Source organism: Electrona antarctica (assembly GCF_951216825.1).
Source record: "Electrona antarctica genome assembly, chromosome: 10".
Lineage (NCBI taxonomy): Eukaryota > Metazoa > Chordata > Actinopteri > Myctophiformes > Myctophidae > Electrona > Electrona antarctica.
In genome coordinates this window covers 38589758-38611869 of record NC_136791.1, presented here as the reverse complement: position 1 = coordinate 38611869, position 22112 = coordinate 38589758, and the positions used below count along the sequence as shown (strand labels likewise).

The 22112-nt window shown below is 43.4% G+C and overlaps 1 protein-coding gene across 1 annotated transcript in view; it reads left to right on the top strand.

Annotated features, from left to right (window-relative positions):
• Positions 1 to 22112, top strand: part of rims1a (regulating synaptic membrane exocytosis 1a) — a gene marked incomplete at its 5' end in the record, with an annotated part of 106343 nt that overhangs the window by 83077 nt on the left and 1154 nt on the right. The window contains 13 exons of the mRNA XM_079511506.1: positions 980 to 1057; positions 2766 to 2855; positions 6005 to 6091; positions 7926 to 7982; positions 8303 to 8368; positions 14035 to 14126; positions 14344 to 14462; positions 14583 to 14743; positions 15199 to 15407; positions 19293 to 19488; positions 19974 to 20074; positions 20196 to 20297; positions 21471 to 21610. Of these exons, the coding sequence (XP_079367632.1) occupies positions 980 to 1057; positions 2766 to 2855; positions 6005 to 6091; positions 7926 to 7982; positions 8303 to 8368; positions 14035 to 14126; positions 14344 to 14462; positions 14583 to 14743; positions 15199 to 15407; positions 19293 to 19488; positions 19974 to 20074; positions 20196 to 20297; positions 21471 to 21610 (1498 nt within the window). The remainder of the gene's footprint in view (positions 1 to 979; positions 1058 to 2765; positions 2856 to 6004; positions 6092 to 7925; positions 7983 to 8302; positions 8369 to 14034; positions 14127 to 14343; positions 14463 to 14582; positions 14744 to 15198; positions 15408 to 19292; positions 19489 to 19973; positions 20075 to 20195; positions 20298 to 21470; positions 21611 to 22112) is intronic.

The following is a 22112-nucleotide window of genomic DNA, read 5'->3' as shown; positions in this document are numbered from 1 at the left end:
TGGACGTTTTATGGAGTATAATGAGTTCAGTCACTGAGTCCTGCCACTCTTTCTAAAACCACTGGAGGGCACTACAGCACCATGCCTTTGTAAGGTCTGCATTTCCATCCCCCAAACTTTGTCAAACTGTGGCTTCCCATCTTCAAAGCCACTCCAAATGTCACACAGATTCTGAATAGAAAATAAAACCCCCTCAAAGAAGTGTTTGTCCTGTCAAATCGAGTTAAATCGAGTCTCAAACTTTTGCAGTGTACCCTGCATTTCATTACTTTGACAGACAGGGGAGGTTAAAGCAAAAGGTTTCCTAAACACCTTTCTAATCATGTCTGCACCAGTGCCACATAACCCTTTGATCTAACACTCCCTCAAACAGGTAAGTTGGTTACACTCTTGGAAAATAAATGCCAGTTTTTCATCCGCATTCTTGTGTCCAGTAAGGGACAGCTCAATGTTGGCCGCTGTGAACACGACGTTTTAAAGGCAATAGGTTAATAGACTTGTACGTATAGTCCCTGCTGTGTACCCTGGCTGACAGTGTCCTTGAGCAAGAAGCTGAATGAACACCAAGCCCGCTCTTTCATTGTGAACCGTGCTGGATAAGCATGTCAGAAAAATAGCCAAAAAAACCAAAAACAAATCATGATTATCACATCTTCGTTACTGCACAGTCACATCTATTTGCTTCATACATCAAACGTATGAAGCAAATAGTACTTCTTTCATGCTGTGACTGTCACTGTGGATAAACATGCCAGCTTAATGCCAAATATGTGAATTTTATATATCCTGAAATGAGCCTGATAAGTCCAAATATACTTTCCCATTCAGGAATGTTATTCCAGTGATTACAACTCTTGCGTTTTTATTTTCCCCCCTCTCATCTCACCTTGCTTGCATTTTCCTACCTCTGTATTGTTCTATCATGTGGCATGTATGCAAAAACACACACTCATTGTCACACAACCCACGTGGATGTCAGGAGGTCTACTAGGCAGGGTGGCACACTGCCACCTAAGATGCCCCTCTTATTTAATGCCACCGGCAAGGTCACTTACAGGTAAGTCCAGATCAAGACAGTCATCAACAAAGTACAATTTAAATGAACGCATAATGTAAGTATTGCATTTGATACATAAAGAAATATGTGCAAATGGAGATGCACACAGTTGCACACACATAGCCTCCATGCATCCATGCACAGTGAATTACTTTACACATACAATATGTTTGTACTGGGCTCGCCCTGTCTACATGTCGAAGTCACCCTGAGAAAGATACTTACCTACTTAAAGGGATATTTCACTTTCAAAAAAACTTGTAGGCATTTTTATCATCTACTCAGGCTCATGTGAACACCCCAGTCAGTTTGTACGTTGCTCGATTCAGTATTTAGATATTCATTTTAGCTACTCCGCCCCCTTCCTTTTAACCACCATAAAAAATATATATATGTAGGCCTATATTTATATAAAAAAATAATATCAAAATAAATGAAAAAGTAATTTAAAACATGGGCACCTCACGTATTAATTAGGACAATATCAGTCACCTAAACCATGGACAGGTGTTTTTGATGAATCTTAAGGAGGGGGCTACACTGGGGACAGAACGGAACCGTACCGTTGGCGGAGCGGAACGGAAGCAGCTAGGTGTCACCATTGACAATTTGTCCGTCCCGCGGGGAGTTCGATATTTACTGTTTTTTTCCCCCTCTGAAGGCGAGGCGAAGGACTACGTAACCCCCGCGTACACGCGGAAAAATAGAGCACTTGCGTAGAAAGATTCACGTGTGGAGCTTACGCACAACCTGCGCAACGCACCTGCGCTCAGTGTAGCCAGGTTCCACTGATTATAGTGGCAGCGTACCATTGCGGGCTCCCGCGGACTCCGCAGCCAATTCCACGCCCAGTGTAGCCCGGCCGTAACATGGTTAAAATGGAGTTTGAAGTTACTATAGGTTTGTATAGGAAGGGGGCAGCTAAAATGATGCCAAATATCTAGTAAATACTGAATCGAGCAACTTAAAAACTGTCTGGGGTGTTGACATAAGCCAGTAGATGATAAAATGATAAAATGAACAAAAGTGAAATATCCCTTTAATAGCTGATAAATCAGGCTTCAGACGACCCGCGTCTCATTGATGCACGCATGCACACACCTGCGTGCACTTTTATTATTTGACCCCCACGTCCTATGGACCAGTCTCTTTATGTGAGTATCACAGCAACAAATAGCTTGAAACCCTTTCCCGTTTCAGTTTCTTTCGTTTCCGATTGCATGCTGTTTGTTTTTGTTTTTGTTGTTGTCGTGGCATAGCTCCGCCCTGCCTGCACGTCGAAAGACGAGTGTTGCTGTGGGGTCAAGCCTTGTCACGGCAACTCGTCGCTCCATCACACACCACCGCATTCCCAGATTCACAGACGATATTACGGTTAGGTAAGACACACACGCACACGCACACACACACACACACAGCTACAGCCCACTTTTCAAAAGTTCAAAGTCTGGTTGCAGGGCATCACGTCTTCAGACAGAAACGTTCCCTAGAACATGCCATGACAACGACAAGGTCTCCATAACAAAGCCATCTCCATGCCAACCAACCAACCACGGTTCTGGTTGTCGAACTAACTTTTTTTTTTGTCCATTGTTTTCTCTTTGTGTTTGGTTCTGTCCTTTCCTCCTGTCCCCTCTCCTCTTCCTCTCTCCTCCTCCTCTTCTCTCTTCCTGCATTGGATGGCATGTTGTGCTCTGGTGGTGACTAGTGATCTTCAGCCTTCTCTGGACAGGGTTAGGAGCGCTAGCATCAACTGTCTGACTCCAGACAATCATGCCCCCTCACCACGGTCTGAAAGGTACCAGCCCTGTGCCCTCTGTACCAACCATGACCCCACCCTCTCAGTTATTTTTCCCTGTGCTCCTTTAGCTTCCCTGTCATCCTTTAGTTCCCAGCCCTCTTTTCTTCTCTGCTATCTTATTCCTCATTGTCAGTTTGTCATTCTCACCTTGTAGTCGCTTATCTTTCCTTCCTTTCTGGTCTTTCACTGTTCCTATAGAGAACTTGCCACTGTCCACTGTTCTCTCTAGTCTTGTAAGCTACAGCATAGTCCCTTCCTTAGCCCCGCAGCCTCACCGAAATCTTAGCCAAGCTATGCCCAACACTCCTTGCCCTATCTGTTGTTTTCAGCCTTGCTCATGGTTCTTTTCCGCAGCCATGCTCGAGCTCCCAAATGGCCATGCCCCTCGCCCTGCTTGACATCTGCACATGTAAAAGCTATTCCAGCTGAGGTGGAGTTTTTCGGCAGTGTGGTGTTAAAAGTGATGCTGCAGAGAAATCTGATGGACCTCAATTAATATCCCAGAAAATAATAATCTTGCTTTACCCTAGGCTTAGGTGGTATGCATTTTTTTCATACCTTGCACTCATTACACAGGGGCATATGGTATCTTACTATTGTATTTATTGTACTTATTGTACGCAGCATTTGCAGTTTTCTTTCATAGAATTCAAAGCCAAAAAGTCACGGAATCATTGTACAATACTCAGAAAACGAGAATGCTCAGTGTGTACTGTATACAAACTGGGACAGGAGGGAATAGCGTCAGGAAGATTGTATGCTTGTTAATTGATCGCAGATGCTGTCATTTTCTCTGCATGAAAAACTTGAATTTACCAATTTGTCCAATTAAATACACCTGGGTCATTGATACTGTATACTTGGCTGGCCCACGTGGGAATTCACTGGGGGAAACCACTCAAACAGCTGCTTATTTCACCAGTTTCATACCAAATTGAATTCACTTATCAGTGTGAAAAGGATTCTGCCAGGATTACAAAATACCGGGTTATATACCATATTAATGAATTACCACCCAAGCCTACTTGATCCTTTATGTTGCAGCTTTCTCAAATCCTTTTCTTTACTATGTATAACATTTGTGAAAATATGTATTTTTTGTTGGCCAACATGTTTGTTCAACAAAATATACTGTAAACTAGGAAAAAGTGCCCCTCGGTCCACAGGTCTCCACCAGGATAATAGCATCTGTGATGTTTGGACAAAATGTGTAGGAGTAATATGAAAAATCAAACAGATCTGTGTTGAACACATGACTATAGAGCTAGTGTATACTGATTTGCATGATGTATGGATAAAATCTGTGCGAGTAATATGAAATGTAAAGAAATGTGTTGTTGGCCTCATGGTGGCGCTATAACAGGCAGATGCGAAAATTCCAGGGAGTGCGCATACAAAGTTGTACACAGATCGTTGCAGTTATTATAGGTAAAACAGGAATGGGCCTGTTATGGCGCCACCATGAGGCTGATTTGAAAATGTTTAAGTGGCATTTCTTCCTCTGCCTATTGGGAATGTGCATGCATAATTGCACGGAAATTGCACGCTGTTAAGATTTGAGGCATTTTGTTCAAAATCGACCAATCTTGCAAAATTTGGAAGGCAATCGTAGCCAATGGGGATGGAATATGCAGGGGAAGCGGACAGGTCCGTGTTCATCACATGACTATGGAGATAGTGTATTCCGAATTGCGTGATGTATGGATAAAATGTGTACGAGTAATCTACAGAAATGTGTTTTGCCTAAAACAGCCTGGTGGTGGTGCTATAACAGGCCGTTGTGGAAAGTTTGGGGCAGAGGTTTGAGCTGACTTATTCGTTCACCTGGTGTTCTTTTTACGGCGTGGTTCCTAGGGGCCCGGCTGTCTAGTAGAGGGTCAGTGTGTACCTGAATTTTTTGTGCTTATTTATATTTCGTGAGTCATTCACTGTCCCCGCCGGGGCTGCCGCTCATCTATATTTGGGCAAGAATGACATCAACATCAACATGAAATCCTGAAATCCACAGGGAAGTCACGTCGTTGCTTTCATCATTTCTGTGATTTCTGGGAGCTTTGCCCTCTTGAAGATCTATAGATTGTGTGGTTGAGTCTGTAAACTTTAAGTCAGGAGCATAAGATTGCAAATGTAACACATGTTGAAGACAAGTTGTGATTACTACACTAAAATCTAAGTAATTAAAATAAACAAATAGTTGTACCGTTTTAGAAAGGCTGACTTACAGTATGTCTGTACAACAGTGTGTTCTTTCTGAGTGTTGGTGGTCTCACCTTCCTTCAGCTGGAACCACAAAAGAATGTAAAGGGATTATCTCCTACTTGGGATCCAACAGGTCTGTTGTCAAGTTTTACATCCATCGCCGATTCAACTCGGGTCGAAACCTTGCATAGTCCTACTTTGTCGTACAACAATGCCATGCAAAAGTGGCAGAAATAGCTGATCTATAAGCTCACAACAACAATGGGCTTATAGATCTGCTATTTCCGCTGTATATTTTTGAGGCCTCCTATGTCCAGCTTTTGGTGGGTACCCCAAATTTTGTCTTAACACAAACATTCAATCTCATTGACAATGAATGGACAATTTTGAGTGTTTGTGGAAACACAAACATTGCAGAACACAAACATTGAAGACGAAGGTGAATACGCAAATTCTTATTGGCCGGAATGAGATGATGTACGATGATGTACGAGGATGAGAGCGCCCCTCACTTCACACGGGTGATTTTATTGAAGTAAAAGTGGTTAAGGTAGCATTGTTAAAAGGTTAAAGCACTATTCTGATAGTAATCATTGCTAAAAAATGTTTGTTCAGTAACAGTGCTCTCCCTGTCTCTCCATGCAGGCTCCAGCTCTTATCAGCTTCAATTTTATAGTGTTCCTGTTCCAATTTTGCCTGCTCATTTCTTAATTAGACAGTAAATTAGACAAAATTAAAAGTTTATACTTAATTGTTCAAAGCCCTCTTTGGATAAATAATAATTGTTGAGAAGAAGATCTGATCTTGTGTTGAGGGGTCTTCATCTGTGGTAAAGGTTTTAGTTGTAGAGCGTGTTGATGCGTCTACTTGGAGAAGAGCATAGTGTGTGCAAGATGGCACCGTTCAGCTTCATTGAAATTGAGCCGTCATGTCTTCCCTGTACATAGAAAACCTTTGTACCATTCTCTGCCCTGGACTCGGCGTCCGGCGAGCCCCAGGATTCTAATCCAACACGCCTCTCCTGAAGATGACAGGTACTCCTACCTGGCTCGGTGACTGCGTCTACATAGAGCTTGACCCCGCCCAACTCGAACCCCAAGTAATTTTGAATGAACCCGAAACCATGCTCTAAAGGCTGATTTGTCATATTTTTCAACCTGAGCCCAAACCAATGGATTTAGTTAGACTGGACTTTAATTTTCTGGGTTTAGTCCAGTCCCATTGGGTTTTGGACTAATCTCTCAAGACAGATTTTCAATTTGTAATGAAAATCTGTCTGCAGGATTGCTGTTTAGTTGAACATGAGCTCTCCTAGCGGGCAGGCCCTTGAGCAGAAAGCAAGCAAATTACTAGCATAAAGGGGAGGCCAAGCCCGATTTGCTGTTATTCAGGCATTGGAACAAGCTTGCCTCCAGAGGTTAAATATAGTAGCAGGCTATTCAATTAAAGAAAATGTTTTTCTTAAACTGAATGGGTTCCCAGATTGGGTTTGGGCAAATGTCAAGCTCTAACTACAGTATCGTCTGCAGCTATCCTTACTCCCATTACCTCTGTCTTCCTTCTGCTAGATTCTGGTGGAGTAGCTGGTAGCAAATGTACTAAGTACTAACCTCAAACCTAACCCTCTAACTACTTCTGCTATACCTCCTAACCACTGGCTCCTGTTACACTGCAGAGGATTACGAGCATAGGGATTGACTTTAAGTTTCACATCACATTTTCATCAAATTTATGTCTTCATAATGTAGGCAAATCTTTTTGGCTGTTTTCAAGTAATCTTTTTTACTTTAATTACATTTCTTTACTGTTATTTTTTTCTTTTCTGAAATTTCTTGAAACCAAATAATTGACACTGGAATACATTTAATTAGCTACTAAATGTTGAATTGAAAATAAAAAAAATAAAAAAAAGTAAAATAAAAAATAAAATAAAATAACAAATCACATGCTATGCTTGTATGCGGTGGTGTAGCACTCTGCAGCTCACCGTGAAGCCTGATTTGTAGTTAGTTGTGTTGCGGTGTTGGTTTCCAAAAATAGGCGATCTGCAAGCTCACGACAAGCTGAGATGCGATGCGTTATGAGCTTACAGATCGTCTGTCATCAGCGTGTGGCACCGGTGCGCAACTATTACCAGTCGGCTGTGTGGCGAATTGTCTGTGGACATGTTGTGAGAGTGAATGTGTTAAATCATGATGTAGTGGCGCCCCCCCGTAAAGAGCCACAATGTTGCTTAGCGCTGTTTCTTTAACACGTTCCTGTTTGTCCACTCTGATGCTGACGCTGTGCACAAGTTAACTCCAATGGCTGTTTTCATTTGTGGTGACGTGCTGCTGTTGCTCTACTTTGTACTCGCTGCAGATTCCATGTCCTGTAGCGTGGTGCCCTGTTGTTGCAGTCTACGTTTAGTTGTTGAACGCCGAGGTGTGATCATGCAGCTTGTGTTTCTTTGGCCCCCGCTATGGTGTTCTGTTTGTTTGTGTTGGTTATGGTGCTGTTCAGTTTGCTCTCTGTAAAGAGCTTGTCTTTCTTCTGGCCCTATATTCAAATGCAAGAGTGTTTATTTAACTCTGAGAGTATACTCTTAAGAGTTAAATTTACACTCGGGGGTTTTACTGTGTGTGCTCGTCTTCTGTTCCCAGTGCCTGAAGAGGTGCTTTTGATCAAGGCTAAAAGTTCAATGGAAATGACATGTAACTCATATTGTCCATTATTAACATCATAGGGGTGTGTGTGTGTGTGTGTGTGTGTGTGTGTGTGTGTGTGTGTGTGTGTGTGTGTGTGTGTGGGTGTGTGTGTGTGCACATGTGGGTGTGTGTGCGTGCACGCGTCATCCTCATCATTCTCATGTTCATGGCTTGAATGGAGAATATGGATGCTACACCCTTTTCAGGTGGCTGTAGATCACCTCGGTACAAAGAAGAGGCACACACACACACACACACACACACACACACACACACACACACACACACACACACACACACACACACACACACACACACAGAGTAGTTGAAGAATGAGCGAGTGAGTGTGACACCCCCCTCCTCCATCAATCACATCATGCTCCTTATTTCCTTTTCATCCAGCTCATAAACTCATAGAATCAAAAGTCAATGCCCAAAGAGAATCCAACTCGATCTGTACTGACGTATCCCTCCATCATGCTGTCTTCCATCCTCCCCCATCCATCTTTGTTTTCTGTTTCTGTGTCGTTGTTCTCCTCTCGCCGTCTGCCACTCCAGGCAGCCTGGGATCCTGGAACCCTCTGAATGTCAGAGTTTCGACAGGAAGCTCCCTGACAGTAGCAGGTAAGGCACTGCAGGCCACACCACGCCGAGTCGCAGTGCCATTCACCGCTAACCACTTAAACCACTGCTTCTCAACACTGGGTCCGGGGACCACCAGTGGTCCAAAAGGACGCTTATGGGTCTATAACTACGTTACCGTAGCACTTGCCCTAGCCGCGACGACCTCACAGGCGTTTGCAAAGGCTCAACTTATGCAACTTGGATAGCATTTTGTGTAGACATAGCACTCTAGTATATATACGCATAGTTTCATTATATGGAATAGATATTCCACTGTTAGGTTCTTAGCTTACATATGATTCATGATGACTTTTTAATATGATGTTTTTGTTTTTGTTCTTGCTTACTGTATATTGCTCTGGATTAAGAGTGTCTGCTAAATGCCTAAATTGTAACTCTGAGGGGTATATCTCTGGGACCCCAATCTACACTGTAAAATAATAATAATTTAAAAAAGAAACGTGTACAAGTGGAACCACGTGGACCCAGTCCCCGGGCCCGCCGTTGAGAAAAGATGATTTAAACACTAGTACCCTACATAATTGACCGGGATCCCTCAGAGGTCTGTACATGGCCCCCTCTTTTTTCCCCTCCCCTCAAGCTTGTAGATCTGGTATTTTCACCTATTTATGCTGAATATTCATCTATTATTAACATTCTGCTCAAATTGCAGATCTACAAGCTGCATGATGTGTCATACGTTTGTAGATTTTTGTCAAAGATATTTATTGTAGAGGGGGGGAAAAGGAGTGAGCCAATGACAGAACCCTGGTTGGACTGGTCAACAAAGTATGGGGTTTCATGGTTAATACATGATCATGTTTAGCAGTGTTGTCATAATTAGCATGTTAGTGTTAATATTAAGTTTAAAAAGAAATATATTATTTATTCAGATTTTACATTTCTGAGGTTTACATTAACTATTCACAGTAGGAATTAGCCACCAGTCAAACAGTTGGAAATGTGTCTTTCTTTCTTTTTTAAGATCTTTTTTTTTGGCTTTTTCTGCCTTTATTGATAGGATGAAAGTAGTCTGACAGGAAATGGGGAGAGAGATGGGGAAGACACGCAGCAAAGGCCGTCGGGATCGGGAGTCGAACCCGTGGCACGCCGTCAGGCTGGCGCTCGCTAGGTGCCCAAACGGTTGAGCTAACTGTCCGGTCCGAAATGTGTCTTTCTATTGATAGTAATCTCTCGGTTCTTACACTCATCTTGTCTTAATTGAGTATTTAAGCCGTGACGTAAGCGCCCCCTCCAGAGCTACTTCCAGGTCCTACTGTTTGTGTCGCTTTTGTGTCCCCATATAGTTATACTGTGTCCCTCCGTCGGACTAAATCTGAGACTAAAACAACCACTAAAGTCTCATTTTACCGCTTTCCTTGCAACAACAAAGCTACTGGTCTCCCAAATCTGGCTGTGACAGGCCGTCTGCCCCACACTGAATACTTTAGCCATTTTATTTCATTGTGTCAACTAAATCCTCCATTAGAGATCGTATTAATGCAAACTACATTCAATGTACTCAACCCTGCACACATTATTTGTACTGAGCAAATGGACTGTTACCACCTTCAATAATAATGATAATAAGACCCATTAAGACCCATTTTAACCCTCAATAGCTTCTTTTCTGAAAAACAACGTCATTGTAAAAAGATTCACGCGTTTTAATATTGCTATTTACAATGAGAAGTCGACGGGAGCTGGTGCCACTTGGACCCGGACGTAACGTAGGACTACAAAATGACGTCGGACTTAAATACCGAATTACGTTTTATGGAACACAGAAATATATAAATATAGCCTGGCATGGCCAAACTAATATCACTGCGTAGATATAATCTCTGTGTGGAACCTGCCTTTCCAAGGGGTGCATAAAAAAATCCTGTGGTGACAAACCTGCCCCATTTTTTGCATACTTGTTCCTGATTGGCCCCTTACTACTTCGGAGGGAGTGAAATACAATTAGCCCTTCACTAAATCCCACCCCAAAAAGCGATTGTCCAATGCCAATCCAAATAGTTTAGCAACGGTTGCTATCGAGGTCAAGCTCATGGGTTGGGGAGGGACTTAGTGAAGGGCTAATTACAACTGAGCGGTGCTTTTTCTTTTGCAATCGGAGATTTGTCTGATTTCTAGGCTAAAATAAATTAGCTTCATTTCCCAGACTACAACATTACAAAGGACAAAACATCATTTTAACTATTCTCTATGATATTGTCAGGTAGGAAATGGCTGGTTTTAATACATGATAATTCAGTTAGTGATACAAGCATGAAATTTGGCAAAGATGACATTCATATGACTCTAATTGATAATGAACCTCGGACCACGCATAATTCCAACATTTTCAAGCAGACCACGAAGGGTGAGACTTTGCGTTGCTCAAGGTTGATTAATAATAAGGGTCATATGAAGGTAGATGACCTTTGATGTGCCAAATTTCATGCTTGTATCACCAACTGAACTATCATGTCAATTTCCCGCCTGATTAATACACTTTACTGTAGTTTTGACATCATTGCAATCACCTTTCTCTGCCAGGAGAGGGAGACAATGTACACAAAACTACTGCAGCTTGAACATGAAAATGTTGTGAATTTGCCAAATGTAATTCACCAACTTGTGCAGTGCTTTTCAAGATCAGGGTACATTTTTCGATTTTGGCAACTTGCAATGCCACCTACTGTATCTTAGACCTATCCTAAGATAAGTCTAAGATATATAAACCTATCTTAGGCCTCTTTATAGGCTATGTGGCTTTTTTTATTCACGGTACATTAGTACTAGGGTCTTGGCTTGTCAGCTTCGCTGCTGTCATATTTATCAGGCTTTGTCTTTGCTTGATCATTTGTTTAAATTATTTTTTATTTCTTCACCCATGTCCCCACTTTTATTATCCCTTTCCTTATTTTTGTGTTTATTTTCTGCATGCTGCTTGGCACTGTCGCTGGGCTCTATGGGATTTGTATTGTGTGTGTGCGCGTGTGCGTGCGTGCGTGCGCGTATACTGCCAGAGACAGAGTCCAAATTAAGCCCACCTCCATCCTGAGGGGCTCCAGAGGAAAGAAGGCCCCTCTGCGGCCACTTGGTAAGGGGACCCTCCCCTCCCCCCTGCTTCCCCACTCAGACACATACTGTACATTGAGTCTGACCCACAGAAACAAATCCGACAACAGACTGACCACTCCATCCCCTCCAGTGGAGAGGAACTGACTCTCTCCTTCATATTGTGTGTGTGTGTGTGTGTGTGTGTGTGTGTGTGTGTGTGTGTGTGTGTGTGTGTGTGTGTGTGTGTGTGTGTGTGTGTGTGTGTGTGTGTGTGTGTGTGTGTGTGTGTGTGTGTGTGTGTGTGTGTGTGTCGGTCTTGTTGGCACAGCTCTCGGCTTTGTGTGGGTGTCAGTGTGTGAGCGTGTAGATGTGTGTGTAAAGGTGAGTGAATGTGTTGTCACTGTGTGCGCGTGCGTGTGCGGGGGGGTCTCTTTTGCAGTTAATTTCATTCACCTGGAATCTGGATCCCAGTGGACTGCCATGCTCCTAGGACTTGAGATGAGAAGCACTGCTTTAAAGGGACCCTATCACTATCCATGTGCATTTAATTAAGTTAATTGTTGATGATGATAATGGTCTCTAAATTGAATATGGTCTGTGGCCATGACTGTGGTCGGATGATGTTATGTAAACTTTGGAGGCATTTCAGAATACTGCCCACTAGTAAAGAAACTGAGCTACTAATGCACCATTAGCCCTAAAATATATACAGTATCTAGACTAGGGATGGCATTGAAACTCTATCCTGATGATAGCCCTTTAAAGTCCAGCAGCAATGGCTTTTTTTCTACCTTTATTGTGAAATTGCTTGGGAAAACAAAGTTGTGTCTCAGCCGAGTGACCTCGGTTTATGGGATCCTGCCTTGTGTCCGCACTCACACCGCGAGGCAGAGAGAGAGAGGCAGAGATTGTTGCTTACTTACTTACTTTGCCTATTTCTCACCTGAATTTTTCAGATACATATTTTAGTATTCTGTTTAAGGTTAAAACGGGAAAGTTTATAATGCACTGTCTGGCCAGAGCAGAGTAGCAGCAGCCCAACAGTGTGTCCAAAATGAGAATAGGCTGCGTGTAGAGGGACGTTGAGCCGTGGGAATCACACAGGTGAATGAAATCAGGATTCATGGGACTTGCTGATGTAATCACACATTACATTTTTGTTTGACAGGAAGTAATTACGATTGGACGTATATTAATTTCAGCTGGTCTGATTAATTTCAATTGCTACATGAAATATTCCACACATTATTATTTTTTTGACTGTTCAATCCGTTCAACGCTGGTGGGATTTCTTAACCGTTTATGTTGTCTTCACGTGAATACATGGTATGGGTATGGTATGGCCCTGGGTATGCTGTGTTATGAATGGGTGTGAATAAATAGCCATGTGCAGGTACATTATGTGGCGTTTCTGCTTAAAGCTTCCTATGACAACGGCTTTGTTTTCACTGTCTGAATATTAATTTGCTGCTTTTTTTCCCACAACAGGATCCCGCACTGTCAAACCTTTTTTAAACGTCATGTTGTGGTTGTGCTGTCCTCACATGCCTTCCACCCCACATGTTGAATGTGCTTATTATAGTGTACTTACTGTAACACCTGGACACTTGTGTGCGTTTGCTGCCAAAGTTATATATAAATAATAAAACAAAACATACCGTAGATGGTGAGACACATGGTCTCATCTTGATAGATGTACAGTATGTGCTGACAATCTGGGAACCCATCAACGAGCTGAATCTGTCTTGAGAGATTAATGTGCCGATGACAATTTTGTTGACTACTGTCAATGCTTTCACATTGGCACACCTACAATCCACAACACCCATTATTATTGTTTTATTTCCTGCAGCTGTGTTACTGAAGTAGTTTGTCTTTAGATGGCAGCAAACTGACAAAAGTGTACTAGGGTTTACTGTAGTCCCCTTCTTTCGCTAAACATGCATTCGGACAAACTGCTGCAACAGGCGATGCTCCCCCTGCACTGTTTGGCCTTTCAGCCGAGGCCCAGCTTGCAAAAAAGTGTGTTCCTGGGATATGTTGATGTTTCCAAACAACATTTTGTTTCATTTTCTCTGCATAATAAGGCAAGCGGGGACAACTGAAAGAATGTTCCTATAATGAAAGTGGGAATAAGTGAGTTCTTCCAACCTCCAGAGTAATAATCGCAATCACTTGATGTCAATGAATGTTCTGTATTGTGTGCAGTCAAATCATAGTTTTATCAGAGGGGTTTTGCTGAAATGTGTGGCTCAAACATTGTGTTTGGTCTGAGCCCTTGAAACAAGTATACGACTGGTGCTGTGGTATACATACTGGACTTCTGTAGACTGACCCTCTCATTCCTCTTCTTTTTCCCCTCTTCATCCTCTTTCTATCTCTTCCCATCCATCTCCCTCGCTTTCTTTTCATCCATCCATGTGCCTTCTTGCTGTCCCCCTTTTTCTCTCTCTCTTCCCCTCTCTCTTCAACTCCACCTCTCTTGTCTTTTGGCCATGTACATCCACCTCTGTATTTCTCTCTTTCTGTCTCGGTACCTCTCCTCCTCCACTCGGACATTTCTCCTTTCCCATATCTCCCCGTTTCCTCCTCTTCCTCCTCCCTCCGTCCCCCAGGTCTCACCTCCAAAGTGGTTCGTCTCTGTCCTCCGCCCGCAGAGTGAGACAGCTTCCACAGGTCCCCGCCAAGAGCAGCACTGTAGAACAAGGTGTGTGTGTGTGTGTGTGTGTGTGTGTGTGTGTGTGTGTGTGTGTGTGTGTGTGTGTGTGTGTGTGTGTGTGTGTGTGTGTGTGTTGTGAGACGCGTATACGATACGTGCTAATTTAAACTATGCAATTTTAAGAAGCAATTCTGCATGCTAACTCTACATTGCGTTGATTTCTTTGTGTTTTTGACATGTGCATTGTGTGTGTGTGTGTGTGTAGCCCTGGCATCAGAAGAGCGTGTGCGGCAGCTGAACGTGAGGGTTCAGCCCAACCGGGCCTCTCCTGCCACGGCCTCCAGTCAGCAGGATCTGGAGAAAACCCTAAAAAACAAACGGGAGGTCAGAGGATCTCTTTATTCCCCACTTAACAGTGAAGCTTGCCTGTGTATTCTACTCCTCGTGTAATGTCTTTGTCGGGTATTTGGAATGTCGGCTGAACATGAACCATTTTCTGAGCAGCTCTACAAGGACCAGCGGAGAAGCTGCGAGAACGTCTCCCACAAGTCCTCGGACAGCGATGTCAGCGACGTGTCAGCCATCTCTCGTACCAGCAGTGCCTCTCGCATCAGCAGCACCAGCTACATGTCCATACAGTCGGAAAGACCCCGTGGAAGGTTCAGGTAGACATTGATTTGTACAAATGGAACCAAATGGACCCGTGAGCGTCCATCTTACAGACCTGTAAGAGTCAGAACTGCCGATCAGACTGATAAGTCGATATACTGATGACATCAGGCTGATCTCCATATAATGGCATAACGGGACAAGGACAGCCGGATACAGGGATCCCCATATACTGTATATGGCCGATTTGGCCATACAAGGGACACAGGCAGACAGACATTTACAGAGATCTCCATATATGGGCATTAGAGGGACACAGACAGATATTGTATGTATGTCGTGCCTGTTAGTTATAACCAATGTTTTTAAAAGGCGCCCCTCACTTCACACGATTGTGATTTTTATTTAATTTTATATAATTGATTCAATCGACTAACTGTTGCCCCTACGTGTGTGTGTCTGTGTGTGTCTGTGTGTGTGTGTGTGTGTGTGTGTGTTCCATCCCTCCCAGCCGTGCCATGCGTGCCGCAGGTCGTCACATGTTGAAGAGCACCAGCGTCAGCGGTGAGATCTACGGTATCGACCATGCTGACGGCAGCCAATCAGACACGGCGCTCAGCCTGGACGGGGTGAAGAAGCGTCGCAACAGCCTCAGCCAACGGGTGGTGGCGGTCCTTCCCTCCAGACGGAGCCGCAGCACCTCCCAACTCAGCCAGACAGGTCAGGACAGACAGACAGACAGACAGACAGACAGACAGACAGACAGACAGACAGACAGACAGACATTATTGATGCGCGGGTCAGGTTCTGTTCAGCCTGTGACCATCCGACTGGGTGTGAGAGCACATTTGAACCAGTAGGCCCATTTTCATGCACATGCAACGGTCCCAACCTGATCCGCCAACCTGCAAAAATGATCAGGCAGGGAGGTAATTTTCCAAATGCTCACATGTATCACATTTCTCAAAACATAATTAAACAATTTCTTCTTCAGGATACACAGAAACAGCATAGGGCTGCTGCCTATTTAGAACTACTTCAAAGTCAAACATTTGCTGAAACGCCAAAGCATTATAATTGATGTTTACCAACTCAAGGGCAGCATATTTATGTAGACCACAAACCTCAAAAGCACAGGCAAAGCTTTCTTGCTACACATGTAGTTGAATCAAAATGAAAATGCTATTAATGAGGAATAGCTCTCGCTCTGTTCCTCTATTCCTGCCGGCTGAGAGACAAAAAAGCCCCAGCCAGCGCAAAAAGGGGCGAAAAGCGTGCAGACGTTTATTACGTCAATGTGACTGAAATGTAGGCTGTAACAATGTTGTCTGCAGCCTATTTGACCTGCATCCCCCTGACCAATTCTCTATATGCTCTTCAACCTCTCTGATCCATGGATGAATCCATGGCTCAATCTGAAATCCCAATCTGAGTCCTGTGGGTTTTGCTTTGATCCGCGCATCACTAGTCTAGACAAAGAGATCAACGAGCTACAGTATAGTTACACATGTGGACGCACGCACGCACGCACGCACGCACGCACGCACGCACGCACGCACGCACGCACGCACGCACACACACACACACACACACACAACCAGACTGACTGAGGGATGTAGTAAGAGCCACAGAGTGAGACAATCTGTCAGACAAATATATACATACGGAAAATAAATACATAGTGATTGTGACACACACACACACACACACACACACACACACACAGACACACAGACACACAGACACACAGACAGACAGTCAGACACAGTCACACACACAGACAGACAGACAGACAGACAGACAGACAGACAGACAGACAGACACAGTCACACAGCATTCCAGTTATGTGTTAAATCATTCCAGTGTTGTTTATTTGTGTTTGTTGTGTGTTATTTCAGAAGCGACGGGGGGTAAGGCGGCCAAAAGACAGAAAGGTAAAGCATAGTTAGACAGACAGATGGATATATTAACACAGGGCTTTACTTTGTTGAGTAGATAGACAGATGGTTACTGGATAGACGTGGAAGTGCTGGAATATGCTTTAATTCAATGCTGCTGCTGTTGAAAAGATGAAAAAAGCATATAATAACAACACGTCAATATATAAAAATGTAATGTCAATTTGTGTCCGGGTAGCTCAATCGGTAGAGTTCTCGCCTTTGGGCCACAAGTTCATGGGTTCGATCATCCATCTCCCAGGGGTCTAGCGCATTGTTACGGGGATAGACTCCATCTCCCAGGGGTCTAGCGCATTGTTACGGGGATAGACTCCATCTCCCAGGGGTCTAGCGCATTGTTACGGGGATAGACTCCATCTCCCAGGGGTCTAGCGCATTGTTACGGGGATAGACTCCATCTCCCAGGGGTCTAGCGCATTGTTACGGGGATAGACTCCATCTCCCAGGGGTCTAGCGCATTGTTACGGGGATAGACTCCATCTCCCAGGGGTCTAGCGCATTGTTACGGGGATAGACTCCATCTCCCAAGGGTCTAGCGCATTGTTATGGGGATAGACTCCATCTCCCAGGGGTCTAACGCATTGTTACGGGGAGGAAGTAACTATAACCAACTAAGTTCAGTAGTAGTACAAGTACTGACAGTTGGAAACACTTAAAAGTATAAAACAAAAACTCTAAGTAATTGTACTTACAGTACATGAGTAAAATGTATTACTTAAGTTTAAACCACTGGTTAATAAAATGTGCGAATGGACCCTCCATTTGGTCCCATTTGTACAATTTTCGGAGTTTAATAAAACTCGTTGTGTGTGTTTTGCATTTGACAGAAGTGGTAGTGAAAGCCAATAAGGGAAAAAGTAAGTTGAAATATAAGACTGTTTTATTAGGCATTGCTTGTGATGTTTTGTTCATAGAAATGAAGCATTGCGTTCGTTCATGCAGGACACGGGAGGCATACGCCCCAGCTGCAATCAGCTATCAGTCTGCTGATTGATTGAATAAGTGTTTTATAATCAGCCAACGCATTTCTATGCACCAATCACAGCCCATTGTCACAACAAGGCCATTTATATATGGCTCCCTCCTACAACGTGATCACTGCTACCCCAACGCTGCTATACACGCCTGCTGCTGGCAACGCTTTGCCACCACCATCCAAGCCTCCACCTTTCTAGTTAAGAGTATTCTGCATGGCTCAAAGTTAAGTCTTTCTTTGGGCCAGCTCTTTTGTACCCATTTTTATTGACTTCAATGGCGCCCACTTAATCATAAACCACATAGGCTTCTTATAAAGCTGAACTATCCCTTTAAAGATGGCTGCATTCTGTTTCATTAACATGCTAACCACCATAGTCACCATCCCACGTCTGAGAAAGATCGTTTGTCATGGAATGTTTGGAGAGTTGACGTTTTCATCTTGTATTTACCATGTTTGTGTATAAGGAAGTGAAGCTTAACCCATTGATACCTGGTGCAACCTATACGTTGTTTTACCTTGGAATCCGGATGCTACCTCTGTCTCATTAGTTATTGCTATACATGTAGCAACGTCATTGTTCTTAAGTTTTAATACGAATTTGAACGTTATCAGAAAACTTAGGTTAGGTTTCATGTCGCGAGACATGGCAAAAGCATTTCCGGGGACCCCCAACCAAAAACGTTGAGAACCCCTGATCTATAACATCACTTGTTTTAACTTGCTCTAGATGAGGCATCGGTTAAGTGTAAAATCACCATTTGAGTGGTAAACGTCTTACCTTCCTGGATAAAATGGCCATGTTGTGAGCTTCTAGATGGAAGCATCCAGTGCTAAATACACTGCCTCTGGTGGTCATTTAGAAGCCATAGACTTGTAGGTACAACTTTCATTTTAGAGGATTCACATTAGCCTAGGAAGAACATCATGGAGGAATTTACAATGTCGGAGTGATTCCTTTTGACATGACACATCCAACATGGTGGCGTTTCCTCTGTATTCCACGATCATCACTCTCCAATCACTCTATTGCCATCCTTATCTTAAACCCCACCTCCTGTGACATCACCCCCCTGCTCAGATTGGTCTTATTCCATTAATTTGTCTAGTTTCTTCAAAATACGTGATTATTCCAGGTCAATATGCGTATTTGATCTGGCAGTAATCATGTATTTTTCCCATTTGACCTGTAATGCCAGTCAATCTGTTGCTAAGTTATGTCAAAACCGTTTGGACTGGATATTGACAAATATTGTCCCATAGTTATCAGCCTTTTACTAGAATTGTATGTGTTTGCTGTCGGGCAGAAACCTTGTACCGGTATGTCCATATTAAAAAATATATATTTGTAAATGAATGCCCTACTTAGTAGCTAAAAATAGCCGATCTACAAGCTCACAATGTGCCACGGTGCGTCTCATTGTGAGCTTAATATTTAAAGAATTGGCAAGAGCTTTGTGACTAAATAATAACTGAACTGAATTCATTGGACCACACGTTATCTTTTTCCCATTTCCTGAATGGTAACACTTTTGGTTTCCACCCGACGGCAACGATTATTGATACGTGTTTCATTCTGTGACACGCCTGCAGCATTGGTACCAGGCGTGCCGAGGTCAGAACGTAGTCCCCTCTGACATTGGTACCAGGCGTGCCGAGGTCAGAACGTAGTCCCCTCTGACTTGTGTTCCCTTTGTGACCGCTACGCAGAGGCACCCGGGAAGAAGGGTAAGGGAGCCTCCAGCATCCAGAGGAGCGTGGAGACGGGCATGGCGGTGGAGTTCCCGCGCGGAGGCACCGCCATGAACCGACAGGCCAGCAGAGACTCCACAGACGGCAGCATGAACAGCTACAGCTCTGAGGGAAAGTATGTACCACCGCGTGTGTGCGTTTAACTCTGCGAGTGTACACATGTAACCAAATGGACCCACAATGGTCCATGTGTGTACTCTTATAATTATAAAGGGATTAAATTGAGGTGTAGCTATTTTATATACTGTATATATTGGTCCTTATTTTGGTTCAGCAGCAGTCACATAACTTCTGAGACTGATCCGAAAATTCTCTTCTGTATGACAACTTGAATAGAAGTAAAAGTCCAGTATTCAAAATGTACTTGAAAAATAGTGCATTGGCATCAAAATATACCTAAAGTACCAAAATAAATGTACTCATTATGCAGAACGTCCCATTTCACAAGTGTGTGTGTGTGTGTGTGTGTGTGTGTGTGTGTGTGTGTGTGTGTGTGTGTGTGTGTGTGTGTGTGTGTGTGTGTGTGTGTGTGTGTGTGTGTGTGTGTGTGTGTGTGTGTGTGTGTGTGTGTGTGTGTGTGTGTGTGTGTGTGTTATTCAGTCTAATCTTCTCAGGGATGCAAAGTCAGTTCAGTGACTTCCTGGATGGCTTAGGCCCCGCCCAGTTGGTGGGTCGACAAACACTGGCCACGCCTGCCATGGGTGAGTGACAGCTCAACACTGCTATTCAGAATGTTCTGTGAATTCTATTTGAGATGCGTGGATAATTTCCATACAATTCCCATTTTGTGCGCATGCGTGCTTGTGTGTTTGTTTTATATAGGAGATGTTCAGATCGGTATGATGGACAAGAAAGGTCAGCTGGAGGTCGAGGTGATCAGGGCACGAGGCCTTACTTCCAAACCTGGCTCTAAAAACCTTCCAGGTACGAGTATGTCTGTGCATGCACACACACATTTAACATCTTTATTTGCGTTCACATTCCACAACAAAATCTTGAACACAAACAATAGTGGATGCAAATACTTAGGATACTCCACAAGTGCTTCAGGATATGGATAACGGGTACAGGAAGCATCGCCTCTTCCATATATGGCGACTGCCAATTACCACAGACATTGGACAGAATGTTGCCAATGCCTTACCTCTTGGCTTGGGCATTCCTGCACACATCCCTCCTTCTTATAGCCGGGGAGCCACAGGCCCAAAATTGGACAGGACCTGTGATGTCATGCCGTACTTTTTATTTGTGTTTTTTCTATTAATTTGGTCATTAAGGTCCACAGAATGAGAGGCAAAAAAGTTATGGCCATTTTTGTATACCACACCATACTGTATACAACCAATATAAGGCAACATTTCCCAAATTTCATCATGCTTTAAGTAGCATGTGATAATTGTGAAACTAGGGGGTTTTCATGATTCTGAATCCATTCCAAGCATTCGTTTTGCATGAAAAACACTCCTTGGCCTAAATTCGGCCATAGCCACTTGCCAACATTATCCCATTTGTGATGACGGCTATGGCCATTTTTAGGCCAAGGAGTGTTTTTCCTGCAAAACAAATGCTTGGAATAGATTCAGAATCATGAAAACCCCCTAGTTTGACATGTCACAATTGTCACACATTGTCATCACAGGTTAATCCTTAACCGTTGAGCTTTTGGGCCTGTGGCTCCCCGGCTATTAACATTGCAATTTCTTGAGGAGTGGAGTAACTCTGACTCACTTGAGAATAGGTTGCAGCCCCAGGCTGTGGAGGTGTTGATGATGTTGGATAATGAAGCACTGAGGAGGGGATGGGTGACAGGTGGTGTTCTGGTCAAGCTTGGACGGGGGAAGTTTCAAGAACAAGAATGTCACCGCCTGCAGTGTTGCTACCTTCTGTACATGAGCTTCATTCATACTTTTCCTCAAGGATACAGGGCGTTTCTTTTTTTATTAGGTTTACGTGTAAGATAATTATTATTACTTTATTTCTGATAATTTTGACACTCGGTTTAAAAATGTTGCTGTGTTTCTGCGGTGGACTGGGAACACAGCCTGTCTTCTCTAACTGCACCCCCACCCCAACCCCTCTCTTCCTTTGTCCATCCAGCTCCCTATGTGAAAGTGTACCTGTTGGATAATGGAGCTTGTAAAGCCAAAAAGAAAACCAAGATTGCACGGAAGACATTGGAGCCTCTCTACCAGCAACACCTGCTGTTCGAGGAGAGTCCCCAGGGCAAAGTGTTACAGGTAAACACACAATGTGTGTGCGCGTCTGTGCACAGGGCACGTGCATGTCTGCGTATGTGCATGCATGCATTTGCGGATGCATGTGTGTGTTCTGTCTATAAATGTTGTAAGTCCTCTTTTTTTAAGTCATACTGTGAAGGATTTGTTAGTTTGGCGACACCATGTGGTGATTGTTGGTCACAAGTATATTTTTAAAATAGAGTTCCAAATTTGCTTAATGTACAGAACAGATTGTTTATAATAAAAGAAAGCAAGACATGGCATAATGCTCTTCTTCCTGTCTGGGTTGAGTTGGCACATCCAGATCATACATCATTCACTGTATTGATGATGTCTATGGGAGATTCATCAGATAGAACCAAGTAACATCATCAAGTAACAAAGATTGTACCTTTGATACAACTTTTAAAACCCAAAGGTGGTTTCAGTCATCTTGACATGACATTCTAAGTGACAGTAGTCAATATGTTTTATGACAAAACCTTTTCTTCAATGTCTGTGC